At 41.4% G+C, this 15,087-nt stretch overlaps 1 protein-coding gene across 1 annotated transcript in view; it reads right to left on the minus strand.

Annotated features, from left to right (window-relative positions):
- The window catches only part of P2RX3 (purinergic receptor P2X 3), an 87,602-nt gene that overhangs the window by 48,697 nt on the left and 23,818 nt on the right, over positions 1–15,087 (minus strand). The window contains 5 exon segments of the mRNA XM_044299620.1: positions 2,519–2,642; positions 4,107–4,184; positions 9,014–9,092; positions 9,757–9,820; positions 10,623–10,694. Coding sequence (XP_044155555.1) covers positions 2,519–2,642; positions 4,107–4,184; positions 9,014–9,092; positions 9,757–9,820; positions 10,623–10,694 — 417 coding nt within the window.

Here is a 15,087-nt window from a genome sequence, read left to right on the forward strand (position 1 = left end):
TCCCTGCAAATACTGACACTATTCAATCAGTGATATCATTGTCAGACTGTGCAGGGACACGAGTGTAACACCCAGCTGGACCTTCATTAAAAACTGCTAGCAATTAATTAATAAACTTCTAGAAGGAATAATGGAAGAACAGCACAACATAAAGTCATAAGAATAAATGCTCTAGAATTGTGATTGCACGCAAGTAATCAGGCATTTCAGGAGTGGTGAGAGGTCCTGTGTTTAGAAAACTGGGAACAAATGAAATTGGGCATATTCAATCTCAGTGCCTAGGGTAGTATAAATTGCAAATACTGCTCTGCTCATATGATGATACACCATAGCATTATAAGATGGAAACACTTCTCATTAAACTTTTTGAATAATTTAGTTTGCTCATATTAAACTTTAAAGTAGTCCTTTCTAAAGCGCTGTTCATACTAGTGTCATGGCTTCAGTTTATACTGCAGACATGAGACCCTGCTGAATCTGATTTGCAACATCATATATTCTGATATACCCAATCTCTAGTGAGGAAAAAAAAAATTCATCATCACTTTCCAAGAGCTATAACTTTTTTGTTTTTTCATCAATGGACCTGTATGAGAGGTTATTTTTTCCAGGGACAAGTTACAGTTTTTAATGCACCATTTTGGGTACCTATAATCAGATCAGAGGCCAGACGAAGCACAGAGTTGCGCAAAATGGCCGTCGCCACTTTCTTGTCCGTGCACTGCGCACATATGTTCCTGCCTACCACTTCTTTTCAAGAATAAAGGATATGTTTTCCAGCAGTGGTGAGTGCCGCCCTTCTTTTGCTTTTTCTCCTCGATGCAAAGAAAAATTTCTTCCATCAAGATTGAAAAAATATATATACTTTATTTAATTCATACAATACTTATAAAAACATGTAGATAGAACACCAGCAGGTGAGACCCCAAGAGAGGGCAAAGAGGGAACTGCAGAGTCCGTCAGCCTCAGAGTGTAATCCAGCAATTAAACCACTATCGCAATATGTCCACAGGAAACATTATTAGCACCTAGGGCACAATGGCCACATATGGGTTACTTACAAAACCTATATAAGGGCAGGATAGGAAGTCAATTCGTGTCAGTACCTTCTCCCCGGAAGAAGCCTGTGTGGCGAAACGGCGTTGGGAGGAAACAGCTGCATAGTCGGCGTGCCACAGACGGTACTGACAAAAAAAGTGCGTCTTATGGGGCGAAAAATACGGTATATTTTTTCAATCTTGATGGAAGAAATTTTTCTTTGGTGGGGCTGTTGGATAGACTTGATTGATGCCCTGGTCTATAATTTGGAGTGCATATTCTTATAACATACTATAACATATAGAGTTATTTTTAAATATATTAGATTTTCAAAAATGGAAAACCATCAAAGTTCTTTCTGTAATGCAATTTAAAAGGGTGACACTAATAACAAACTCAGCTTTTGACAGCACTTGCCAATCAGATGATGACATTTACTGATCTCCAAATTAAATATCTCCACAAATGTTTGTTATAAGTAAAGATGCTTTTCTAAGCTCTTGTATGCAGGCAAAACCTCAAGGCAACTTTACACAATGTCATGGCGATGCTCAGTCACCGCAGTTATCCAGGGTGGGAAAGGGCACCACATCACTCATCTAGCTTCTGTCCAGGGCAGGCAGCCATACTCATGTGTCCCATGATGCAGCCTAGCTGCTAGGTCTCTTCCTGTGTGAGTATTAGTATCTATTCATTGAACCGCTTCCTGCTGCACTGCAAGGGTTAATTTCCTTCTTTTGCTCTGTGTTCAGCTGTTTCACTAATGAGCCCATCAGCTCTTCTATATATGCAGGCCTGCTGAATATATTACTTTTGTCTTTACTTGCTTGCTAGGGCCTGCAAAAGAGCTATAATATGTTTGTCTGTCTGCGTACCAACTTCTGCCTGTTTTCTGGATCCTTACTCTCTGCCACGTGACCTTATCTTTGCCTGTTTGCCAAACTGATCCTGAGCTGCCTGCCCTGACCACAGCCTGTGTCCTATGTGTATTGCCTGGTCCCCCCGTGTTTTGCATTGGTGTCTTTGACACCAGTGGGTCAGCAGCCAACCACACTAGGACTATTCCGAGAGCTAGCAGCCTGATGGTTCCTCCGCAGTGAAGGCCAGATCCATGTATAGAGGCTAAAGGCTGAAAATCAGGGGTACCACCATGATAATGCCTTCAGGACTAGCTAAAAGTCAAAGCAGTTGGTTGCACAGTGCGTCCACACTCACAGCCCGTAACACATGGTTTCACAGTGTATTCTGGAAAAAAGTCCATCAAGTACCTCAAATAATCACATTGGACTAAACAGTATGTGATACCACATGTTTAATAATAGCATTGTAACTATTCAAGGTGACTCACATGGACTTCTTCCCTCCCTGTTCTCATCCTTACCACCTGTATTTCTTTGCCCCTTGAACCCTCCCAATCTTCTAGGCCCTATCGAAGGCTGCATTTTATCATGGGTCAGAAAGAGATAGATAGTTGACAAACCTTTTCGGCAAGATTGGTGAAGTTCTGGCCAGCAAGTCTGATGATGTCCCCAAGTCTGAAGATTGGGCAAAAAGGGGATTTGGCTGGATGATAACGGCAGTTTAGACTTTCAGGCAGGTTTCCTCTAGTTAAAGAAGTAACCAAGAGTTAGATGATGAAGACATTGTGCTAAATGTTTAAAAAGAACAATGTGTCAATAGACCAAAGCAAAATAGATAGTAAATAGTCACTGTCTGGTCATACCAAAAGGATCATGAAAATGAATAGTCATCATCTTCTAACAACTCAAACTAGCTGCCATTAGAGTTGCAATCTTCTTAATATTTATTATGACTACACGTCCATTGCCCTGACTGCTGAAGAACCTCTTTGTAAAAATATGAAGGTGAAGTCTCATGTCAGTCATCAGAGATTGACATGGAGCTCTCCTGCTCCTGTGGGCATTATAAGGTATGACATCTGTACTGGTTCCTGCTGGGTGCATCCTCTTTTTAACAAGTGCAATGTAAAACTGCAAGTTTTGTTATGCCATGGTACTTTGTTGGGTGATCACTACACCTTCTGTTGCCATCCTCCCATGTAGGCCAGTAGTGTGTAGAACCTGATGTGGTTGACACCTTCATGCCAGTCTCATTCACTGAACTCTATAGGTTTTTGAAGTGATGGTTGACCTCTACATGGCTTCCCTCACCCTTGTTGCTCTGGTGTTGAGGGGGGCCTTGTCTAGGCAGTGATTGGCTGTTATGTTATGTTTCCTCACCAGTGAGCAAAAAGTACTTAGTGAAGTACTGTATTATTTTTCAGGCTTTTCCTATGTTGTGTATGTGTCTATGACTATATCTTTATTTTGCTTAGTTTAAGTTCACATCAGTGCTTATGGATTCTGTGGCTCTGTTCCTTTAAATAAAAATGGAATTAAACATTTGCGCTATTATCAACATTGATTCAATGGTGTAATACTAGCATCTGTTTGATTCCTTCCCATCATGTTTGGTTAGAAGTCAAGGGATAGAAATGGAAGACATTGTGTTTGTATCTGTTATTCAATCCATTTAACGGATGGAACAGAATAACAGAAAACTCACCGCAGAAGTCAATTTAGCCCTATGCTGCTCTTATGTTTTCGTTGTCGCTGATTTCCTACAAATCCATATTCTGCTCAACGGTACCAGAACTAGGGGGTCTTATAGTCTGAAAATGCAACTTTTTCTAACGATTCACTAATATAGCCCATTTGTAAGTCAATGATTAAGACAATATATTTCAGCTCAACAGGGGTTGAATACATACAGTATGTAAGGGCAGTTTTGACAAATACTGAATTATGAGTGAACATGTACTTTGAGAGCATACTGATTTTCATTAAGAATATAGTCTGGAACAATCTGTGCAAGTGACGTTTGTAACCCACACTGGGAGGTTAAATGCAAAGCACTATGTCACATATGTATATCATGGACCAATCCCTGATTATAAACTTAGAGCTGTATGAAAACATTTTGCCTGAAACCTTTCATTTTTATATATACATTTATTTTATATATACATATGTATGCATTGAGTAGACAACCTCTAGAATGCTACTTACCTCTCAAAGTCAAAAATTGGAAATCTCACACTGTTTTTGACAAAAATAGTGAAGTTTTCAGCTTCCATCAAGATAGGCCTTGAGAATAATGTGAGACATTTATTAAAATAGACATAGAAGAACCATTTATTATATAGCAATCCAACTCCCATCCTCCCCAACGGACAGTTTGGCCTTAGGGGTGTGGTACTTACACAAGGCCCATTACTTTTCACTAATGCAGGTCCAAATAGCCCAGACACCTGAAGTTTGCACCACAAATCTCACACTTGGTCTCATGAGATCTACCTACATTGCCTACTTTATTGTTCGGCAGTGTTATTTGGGCACTGTGTTACCGTGTTATTTGTGCACTATTTGATACAACATAAGGTAAGAAGGGCCTCAATAGAAGGTACCGCACAGGGCACCATACAGCCTAAGTCCGGCTTTGTCTCCACCAGTTCACACTTGATTGATTGCTCACTTGATTGTATAAGCAAAATGAATCAGGAGGTGTATGCATTGGTGTGTGGCCCTTTTTTTCCTGGAAACAAAGTCACCGATTGTGCGTTGTATTGTATGTCAGCCCAATTCATGTTAATCAAAATCAGTCGGTCTACACTAACAGATTCCCTGCAGCTCTGTACTATGAGAGTTCAGTTCTGAATGAGAGTTCAGTTTGAGAGGAAGCAGTTGCCTCATGCTCCCTTTCCTTAAAGGATAACTGTCACACTTAGAACCTAATTTCTATTTTTATATATGTAGTTACCAATAACATGATATTCCAGAATCAGTTACTATTAGACTGACTTACCCCATATTTAATAAGATTCATCTCTTAGCAACCAGTCTGCATAAAACTGCAATTTCCCTATTCAGTTAAGATGGCCGCCACTGCCCTCACCCTGAGGCTAATCCCACCTGCCCTCACTAGCCAGTAACAATAGCCCCCCAAAAGTGTCAGTAACCAGAGCCCTCCCCACTAAAGGGTTAATCTCCTGCAGCACAAAGGGGTCCTCTTACCACATGTTGCTTTCATTTATACAGTGAGCAGACGGCAGATTTCCCTTCCCTGCTCTGCGCTGCTTCAACTCTGCATTCTCCAGCTCTGCTGAGTGAGGGAGCGTCTGCCAAGCGCAGGGACAGGGAGAAGTGCACACAGCCCAGACACTGTTATCAGCTGCTGGGGAGGACCTGGATTTAATCATTTACTTACAGTCCCTGGCTGTCAGTAATGTGACCTTGCATGCAGCCTGCTTCTGTGTCCTCCGTCCTTCAACAGATAGACGGACCATGCCTAGCAACCCTATTTTAAGCAGAGGTAAAAGTAGGCAGTACAGGGAACAAAACTGTGGAATTAAGGGGTAATTGAATACACAGTGAAAAGTTGAAATAGGGCCACCAAGGAGATATTAATCACCACAATCCAATACTCCCAAAAAAATAAAAATAAATGACAGTTATACTTTAAGCTTCAAACTACAGAGACTAACATATCTCTGCATGATTTACTGCAAGATCAGCAGAAAGAGAAGAACTTAGAATCTGCATGGCCAAGCAAAGGAGTCTTCAAGTTAACCTGCTAGTACAGCCATTCTGACTTTGCTGCCTTGAGGGACATCTTTAAGAAACCCTTCATATTTGGATACATCCTGGCCAGATGTGACTTCAAAACCCTGTATCCTGCAATGGACACTACAGCCATTATTACTAAAGTACTGTTGTCAGCCCTAGACTCTACTGAAGAGACTTTAGAAAGACAGTGTACAAAGAGCGCCATAACTCCCAGCTTTGCCAGCTGTCCGGGCAAATAATTTGCACTGTGTGCAGATGGATCTGTGGTTCTGTTGTTAAATGTACTACAACTCCCATTGTAGCATTGAAGTAAAAGAGATGTTTATTCTGCTACATCTGACCTGGTTTCCTGACTTCTACACCATACACCGGCCATTGCACTCCACACTCCCTGTCTTGCACTCATACAAGCACCTAACATCACAGGCGCCCTGGCTACCATCAAGCAGGAGCCCCAGAATCAGGGTGTGCCCCAAGGGAAGAAAGTGTGCCTCATTGTTTCACTGCACAGAAACAATAGTGTAAGGAAACCCACCATGATTGACTGTAACAGCCAGAGCCACTACTACTCCCGCCCTCTGCTCTGGCTCCTCCTTGGCCACTGCATATTGTGGTTCCTACCCAACTGTATTATGAACCTATTCTCCTCTAGAAGCAATGATTGGGTGGCAGAGGTGTCTAGGTACAGCAGAGCCCCATAGGAGTCTGTAGGAACTGTATTATGCCTCTAGACGCCTCAGATACTACTTGACTGGAGAATACAATGATCTATAATTCCATTTTACAGACTTCTCACTTAGTGGTGTACATGGTTCAATTTCACAAATAAAAGGAACTGTCCACCTAAATCAAATATTCATCATGCCTGAAACCCACTCGGATGTGCACCCTACTGGTTATTACATTTCAGCAAGACAATCCATTAAGAGGAAGAAACTATTATTTTCTACAGCAAATACCCCAGATATACAGTACAGGAGGATGTGAGGCAGTGCTAGATAAAAGCACATTAGGTGGGATTGTGGGAAATATGAATAAAACATATGTGACCTGAGAGGTCTGATAATAGCATCTCTACTGGCTAGCCGGTCTGTGCCCGTGACTGCAGACAGCACCCAAATTAGATTTAGTACATAATGCCGGCCATACAATACTCATTCTGCCAACCAGAGTCATAAAGAAGCATTATTCTTGTATCTACAGATATGAGGCTTCTTGGAAGCACTCCTGACACTCAATACCTGAAGTTCTGGAATCTTATACTTCAAACCAAACCCCACCCAGGGCCAACTTGTGCAGTCCCAGGTGGCACATCATCTCTCACTATTGAAGGCAGGTGCCACTGGCCCTGAGAGCTTGGGCACTCGAAGTTTGCATGCACAATCCCATACTTGGACTTGGGGTATGCAGATACATTCCCTAGTTTAGGGGTCAGCAATCTCCGACACTCCAGCTGTTGGGAAACTACAACTCCCAGCATGCACACTTGCTTGGCTGTTCTCAGAACTCCTATAGAAGTGAGAGGTTCCTCCTGGAAATTTTGGTTTCACAATCGCTGGAGTGTCGGAGGTTGCTGACCCCTGCCTTAGTTTATTGTTTGGGCGGTGTTATTTGTTCATTTCACTAAGGCTACTTTCACACTAGCGGCAGGACGGATCCAACAGGCTGTTCACCCTGTCGGATCCGTCCTGCCGCTATTTCGCCATGCCGCCGGACTGCCGCTCCATCCCCATTGACTATAATGGGAACGGGGGCGGAGCTCCGGCGCAGCACGGCAGAGACCTGCAGCAGAAAGGACATACCCCCTGAGCTGCCAGGCTGAAGATAATCTAGCAGAGCAGTTGGAGCAATGAGGGAGAGATCTCCAGATCCATGTGAGGTACAGGGCTGGTTCTAGCTTTGTTAGGAAGAGATTGTCATGTACTACAGGATGTCTGATTTTTTTACATCAATCATGGCATAACTCCTCAGATTGGCTGCCTCATTTTTTTATTTATTTCATAGTTACTCATTTGCTGATTGGTTATGACATGTGAAGGTACGTTACTGAAATAAACCTGATACAGAATCCTGCCCAAGTCAATGGGAAGTCTGGACGCGGTTTTTTGCGTCAAGAATGGTCATGTCACTTATTTTTCCTGCGGTGCGTAATATAAAACCGTAAATTTAAAAAAAGGCACCATAGGAACTAACAAGAGGTGTCCCCATTTAATTCAATGGAGACGAATTGCAAGCATTTTCTTTTGGTTTTTGGGCACGCAATCCATGCTAAAATCCATGTGGAAAAAAATCTGTGTGAACATACCGCCATTCATGCAAACATACTCCATTAGTTCCTTAAAGGGAACCTGTCAGCTACAAACACCATAAACCACAAGCATTACCTTACATATGTTGTCATCATGTTTCTAATAATGTTTTTGTCTTAGATGTCCGATGTGCAAGAAAAAGGACTTTTATTCCCCTGCTGTTCTGTACCTGCAAGCACAGACTCAAGTGTGCACCACAGAACATTGTCACATATATATGTCACTCACAGGAGCTCACAAAGTACAGTGCAGCAGGGATTAATGAGCAAGCATCGGAAATGCAATCATGTGCGAAATGCGCATGTGCGAAATCCAGGATGGAATCGCGCCTCAAACTATACCAAAGGCTGTCAATCAAATGCTAACGGGAGGGAAGGGGGCGCGGAGAGCTTGACTTTAAGCGAGAAAGCCGCTGCTGTCTTGACTTCAAGATCCTCATTTACATACGGCCTGCGGGGGAATAAAAGTCCTTTTTCTTGCACTTTGGACATCTAAGACAAAAACATCTTAAGAAACATGATGACAACATCTATAAGGTAATGCTTGTGGTTTATGGTGCATCTTGTAGCTGACAGGTTCCCTTTAAATTCAACACAAATAAAAAAATGGTTGCAGATCCCCTGCAGATGTGTAGTTACAGACTACAAATAAACCCTATATAGTCTGATCCTGCAGCCAGTCCAATCGACATGTAGTGCGGCACCATTCAAAAGAGGTTGCCATGAATTTGGCAAGTGGGCTTATACATTGTGAGCAAAACATATACTAAGAACCTCAAGTACATGTTAACAAATGTTGCTTAGCAGCAATATATCAAGATATGACATGTGGATGTGTGGTTTATGCCTTTTTTTTCTACATTTATAGCATAATACATAACATCAGGATCAGAATACACAGAGCTGGTTTGTAGTCACCAGTAACCACATAGACACACAGGTCTGCCCAGGAGATGTATACACAAAACTGTTTTTTTTTAGAATCCTGATTATTTGCAAAGTTGCTCAAAACAATGATTTGCTCCCAACGTGTATTACTTACATACGGACTGTGTCATTCTCTGTGGGGCACCAACCTTGAATTTGGCAATACGAAAGGACACAACGACCAGTGAGAAAGCCTGCAATACACAAGACCAACTTCCTCACCCAATGGCAGCGAAGCATTTATGCAGCTTATTATACAAGTAGTACTGTAATAGCCAAATCTCCCACTATCAAGTGTCTCTCTCTTTATCTCTGTTTGTCTGTCTATACACGTAGGGTCTGATTAAGGTTGTGGAGACCCCTGGGCAAAAACCAACAGCAAGTCCTAAAATCAATTCAAAATCGCAGTGAATGATTGTGAAGAGGTTTATAGGATGGTTTATGTGAGTGTGTTAATGGACACAATTCTGAGTCAGGTAACTGGTGTCCTCAGGCTCCAGCGCTGTCTGTGCTCTAATCACTGGTCCACACTTAGGCCAGAAGGATCTAAGAGTGCAGGGATTCTGCTATACAACCAATTTTGAGTTGTGAGATCAGGATCCGAGATTTTGAGAAGAGGTCTGATGAGCATTGTTAAAGATTTTTATTTTTTTTACATATGGCCACTCTTTACATAAGCCATGCAAACCTACGGTGTTCCAATCACAAGTCATACATACATAGTTTCTAACACACCAAAATGAATAAATACCCCAGACCAAACCCCAGAATAATCAGACCACAAAATAAGTACAGTCTTCAGAATATTTAGCTACAGCTCCCATCAGAAGTTTTCAATAGCAATACAAATATTCTCACCATTAGATGTGGGCTTGTTTCTTGTACAGTTGCTATCATTGCTGCATTTGTACTTGTCATCAGTCTGAAAAAAGAAATACATATAGTGTAGAACAAAATATCTATTACTTGGAAGCGATAGGCATAGCGATAGGGGGTACAGAAAGAGCAGTCACGCCTGGTAGCATAAAAAGACACCAGTATTAAAAATAGTACATGGTAGGTATATAAGAATGGGGGGGGGGGAGGCTGTTACACATTTGCACTGGACCAGCGCTGGCCTTCCACATGAGACAAGAGCTATCTCTCCTGATCTTCCCATACACATGAATGTTCAGCAAAGCATGTATATGTAGTGAATGGGGAGAGGGGGGAAAGCTACTTCCAGGGCAGGATCGGGCAATTGAAGTCCAACTTGCCTATTTTTTAGCTCCCTTGGCAATGGGGATGAGTCAGGAGGATGCCATACAAACTGGCCAAAATTGCCAGGAACAGCCTACACAGATCTAATGTGTATGCCCAACTTTAGGGTTGTGAGTGTGACCTGTCCATTCAAGGCCAATTACCTGTCATTACTGAAGGGTGTACTTCTGCTTTTGATGGAGCTAGCAGTACTAATTCCATATGTTTCCCAAACCTATGGATAGGCAGCTGCATGGGATGCAGCTTCATTCTCGTTGTTGGACACTTTATGGCATAGAAGTTTTAGCACAGTGTGATTGTATAATTTAGGGACTGATGGTATACCATCAGAGATGGACGTCAATAGAAGGTACCACACAGGACATCATCCAAACTAAGGCTAGTCCTTTTTTGAGCCGAGGTGCTTTTGATCATCCCCTCTGCTTGGAAGTTGGAATTGGTATGAACCCTTGTGTTTCACTTACCTCTGGACAATGATCTTGCACTTGTTCTGGAGTTGTTATAAGTTTTGTCAGGATTACAAACACAGAGGATCCCTAAGTTGAAAAAATAGAAATAACAGTTGCAAGCATAAAGATCTACAATGAAATGATATCTATAGGACGATATAGAAGCAATCATGAATTTCTCAAGGTCAAAGAGATCTGCAACTACAAGACCTTGTTATCTGGAAATTCATACATTGAAAGCCATCACAAGAAATTATTCTAGATTTAGGATTTAGCTTCATTTTCCCAGATGGCCACAGTGAGAAGTGAAGAAATACATTGTCCAAAGGGGTGTATGGCTTACCAATACTTTAAGATCAACAGTGTAAGGTCTTATTTGCACATCATTGTCTAGTCAATGTTTTCCCTCAGTGTTTGTGAGCCACAACCAGGTACGGGTCAGAAACACAGAACAAGTGCAAATCTATCAATTTTACCTCATCGCTGTGAGGGCTCTGATCCTGGTTTTGGCTTACAATCACAGATGCAAATCACTGACCTAACACTGACTTGGTAAATGAGGCCTTACATGATATTGTTCAGATATGACACTCAAGAAACCAAGTAGATGGAAGTACTGGTACATATGGTGGCTTCCTAATCTCAGAAACTGGAAGTAGATATGTTAGCTTCTTATTACAAGTAAGTTTGTAGTAGATATGGTAGCTTCCTAATACCAGAAGTTGGATGTAGATATGGTGGCTTTCACCTTTTTCATGCCACTGTTGCTGTTCATCTGCCTACTAATCTGATTTATAGTGAAAATTCAGCTCACCATATTTTATTTGATGCATGAAAATGCAGGAACATGCACAATTGTTACAAATGTAGGACATAATCTAGTACTCATCAAAAACATATTCAGATTTATTTAATTTTGTTTAAAAATCCTTAATATAAACAAAGGAGACAACCGCTTATGAATTTCAGGCCCTATGGCACACTGGTGGATGCATGGTTTAAAACAAATATGCTTACCAATCACGTATAAGACATAAGTCATATGACTGAAAAAAATGATTAAACATCATAAATAGAGATGGAACTAATACACATTAACTATCACAATCCATGAGCCTGTAGAGTGGATGAATTACCCTTGTGAACTTTAGTAAAATGAACTAAAATGACACATTCTGTAAAATGTCACATTTACTTAAAGGGAACCTGTCATCAACTTTATGCTGCCCATACTAACCGCAGAATAAAGTAGAGACAGGTGAGTTGATTTCAGCGGTCTGTCATTTATAAGTTAAAAGTAAGTGGTTGTCGAGAACCAGCATTACAATCATTGCAGACTGGGCCTGGAGAAGAGTCACGGCCACCTGAGAAGAGTCATGGTTATTCATGTTCTCCTGCTCTCCCGCCCACCTGCTGATGACTGACAGTCTAATACCTAGTTTTCTCCCTTTCTCTCTAGGAGAGAACTGCCAATCATCAGCAGATGGACGAGGAGAGCAGGAGATTATGAATAACCATGACTCTTCTCAGGTAGATTTGACTCTTTTCCTGGGCTACAATGATTATGATGCTGGTTCTCAGCAACCACTTACTTTTAGCTCATGAGTGACACACCGCTGAAATCAGCATTTCTGCCACTAACTTATGCTGCCCTCAGTGAGGTCAGCATAAAGTGGATGACAGGTTCCCTTTAAATCACAAAGATGCCTTCTGATACTAACATTCAAAGGGCAGGAAGTAGATTCCATATATTGCAACTAATGCAAGTATCTAAGTAAACCTTAGGCAGGGTACTGGTCCTCCTTCAAGAGATCATCCCTGAGTGGAGACTGGGCTTTTTTTTTCACTGGTCATGGCCAAAGGCTTGTTGAAATGTCGGATTGTGACTCAAAGGGAGCCACTTCCACAAGGTGCTGCTAGCGAGATGGTCCTCTTTTCTCAGGAGATACCTTCAAGTTAACCTTGTATGAAATATTACATTTGTTGTACTGTTTGATGGTGTTTATCTTGTTATTTGCTCAAGAATAGAAACATTGATCCTGCAACAAATACACCTACTATGGGCGCATTTATAGGTATTTATAGGTACCATACTACCATTGTATTGTAACCAAATAGGTGCTGTTCATGACCAATAAAAGAATAGACTGGTTGAAAATAACTGCCAGTATTGTCTTCTATTTGTTTGAAGAAGCTAAAACTTGATATGGCAGATATTTATGAATAATTTGACAACTATGTCTATGCTCCACACTATACAGTTTTGTTACCATTCGTTTGTCTCCTTTGTGAAGGATCCTATTGGGGCTAATTTTGATGAGGCGATTTCCTAATTATAGAATTGCTTTTCTCTGTAAGGCCAGATTCACACATCCATATTCTGGAAGTGTTTCTCAGCCTGACCACTGGTTTAATGACCTGAACTCACAGCAACATAGATATCTATGATGTGAGGTCAGGTCAGCATACCTGTTGTTGGGCCGGGACACACAACTGGAACACTCACATGTGATTCAAAGCTTAAGATTTTGAGGGAAGAGCAATTACATTATAGGCTATGTACACCTTCGGAGGCAATTTTTGTTTATGATTGCATATTACTAATTTTTGGCTAAAAATCATATTTTCAGTTGTCCTTTATTAAAAATATTGAGTCATTCTGTCACAAAGGGTTAACAATTTTTCTAACTGACTTTCACTTTCAGTAGAGCATCTCAGCTATGTACACAAACAAGGATTGCATATTTTTTAATAAAGACCAATTGAAAAAATTATTTTTAGCTCAAAATAAGTACAATGCAAAAATAATAATAAAAATTGCCCCCAAAGTTGTACATAGCCTTTAAGCTCTTCGAAGCCCCCCAACTAAGATACTCTTAACAGCATGTAACAAATGACAGGATGATGCATCTGCAATAGTGTTGCTTGTGGTTCCCTGCTTTCAATTTTACTTGAAACAACATTTTCAAATAAAAAAGATAGTTTGTGTGTAGGGATGAGCGAATCGACTTCGGATGAAACATCCAAAGTCGATTTGCATAAAACTTTGTTCTAATACTGTACGGAGCTGGAGCTCCGTACAGTATTAGAATGTATTGGCTACGATGAGCCGAAGTTATTACTTGGAACCGAACTCGAGTTCGGGAAATGATTTTGTACAGTACAATATAAATCAATTTCTGAAGTTATTATGTGAAGTCAAGTGAGACTTCGCAAAGTAATGACTTCGGCTCATCTGAGCCAATACATTCTAATACTGTAAAACTAAGTTTTATGCGAATTGACTTTGGATTTTTCATCCGAAGTCGATTCGCTCATCTCTATTTGTGTGGATCAAAAGAAAACACAAAAGAAACACAGGAAAAACAGCATATAAATGTCTTACAGTGTGGACGGTTAACATCAGTGAATGGTAATGTGAAAAACTAGGCCAAAATTTGTGTTGGAGCATCTCCAGGCACTTCAAGTATTGCTGTGGTAGGGAGAAACTATTGCATAGTAGTTTGCCAACTTGTGTTTTACACTGGAGATAATTTTTTCTGACTCTGCATATTTTAACAAGCAAAATACATTGGGTACAAATCTGTTAGTGGTGCCAATACCGCAGTATTTCTAAAGTCAACTGTCAGCAGCAGTGTCTTTAGTGTGATTGTTGAAAGGGAAGGACATTGTATTGCACCTCCCTGTCTTTAAGTTCATTTAAACCAGATTTTCAAACCATTCTATACTTTGTGTAACTGTGTACAATTAGGCCCAGGGATGCGGGAGGGTTCCAAATAAAAGTCCCAGAGCCAGAATGTGGATAGTAGCAGCACCAGCTGTACAGCCAGCAGCAGTAGTAGTAGTAGAAGTTATTCCTTGCTTCAGGAAGGCACAACATTATCATTGAGAACAAAGATAGTGAGGTTGTGGATTGAATGGCTCAGTCATCCTCTCAGTCACAGCAGGATGACGTGGAGGTTACTTTGGAGTCTGACAGCATGCCATGGAGCCGGGGGTCACAGAGTTCCTCCTGTTCCTCCTCCTTGCAGCCCCAGAGAAGGCTTTCAGTGAAGTCCTCTTAGTCTTCACTGCGCGACCTAGTGTGATTCCTTCCTTTTTTCCTAAGAAGTGACAAGAAAACCCTACCAAGCCCTAAGGCAGATAGTCAAGAGAGTTTCCCTGTTGACGACTTTTATGAGAGTAGTCAGCATTTGTATTGCCCTGAGGAGGAGGTTCAGTAGGAGGCTGCCGACCCCAGGCATAGCTATGATGGTGGAAGTAGTGGCACCCATCACCACTGTAATGGCATTGGGGGCAGCGACAGTGGCAGTCACGGCAAATGCAGAGAATGGGAAGGTTAGCAAACATCCTACTCGCTGTCACCCTGCTGACTCTCATTAGACAAGGTGGTCAGCGACAATGGGCGCAACATTGTGGCTACCCTGAACCTGGGGGAAATAACCCATGCTCTCTGCATGGCGCAAATCATCAACCTATT

Source organism: Bufo gargarizans, chromosome 6, assembly GCF_014858855.1.
Source record: "Bufo gargarizans isolate SCDJY-AF-19 chromosome 6, ASM1485885v1, whole genome shotgun sequence".
Classification (NCBI taxonomy): Eukaryota; Metazoa; Chordata; class Amphibia; order Anura; family Bufonidae; genus Bufo; species Bufo gargarizans.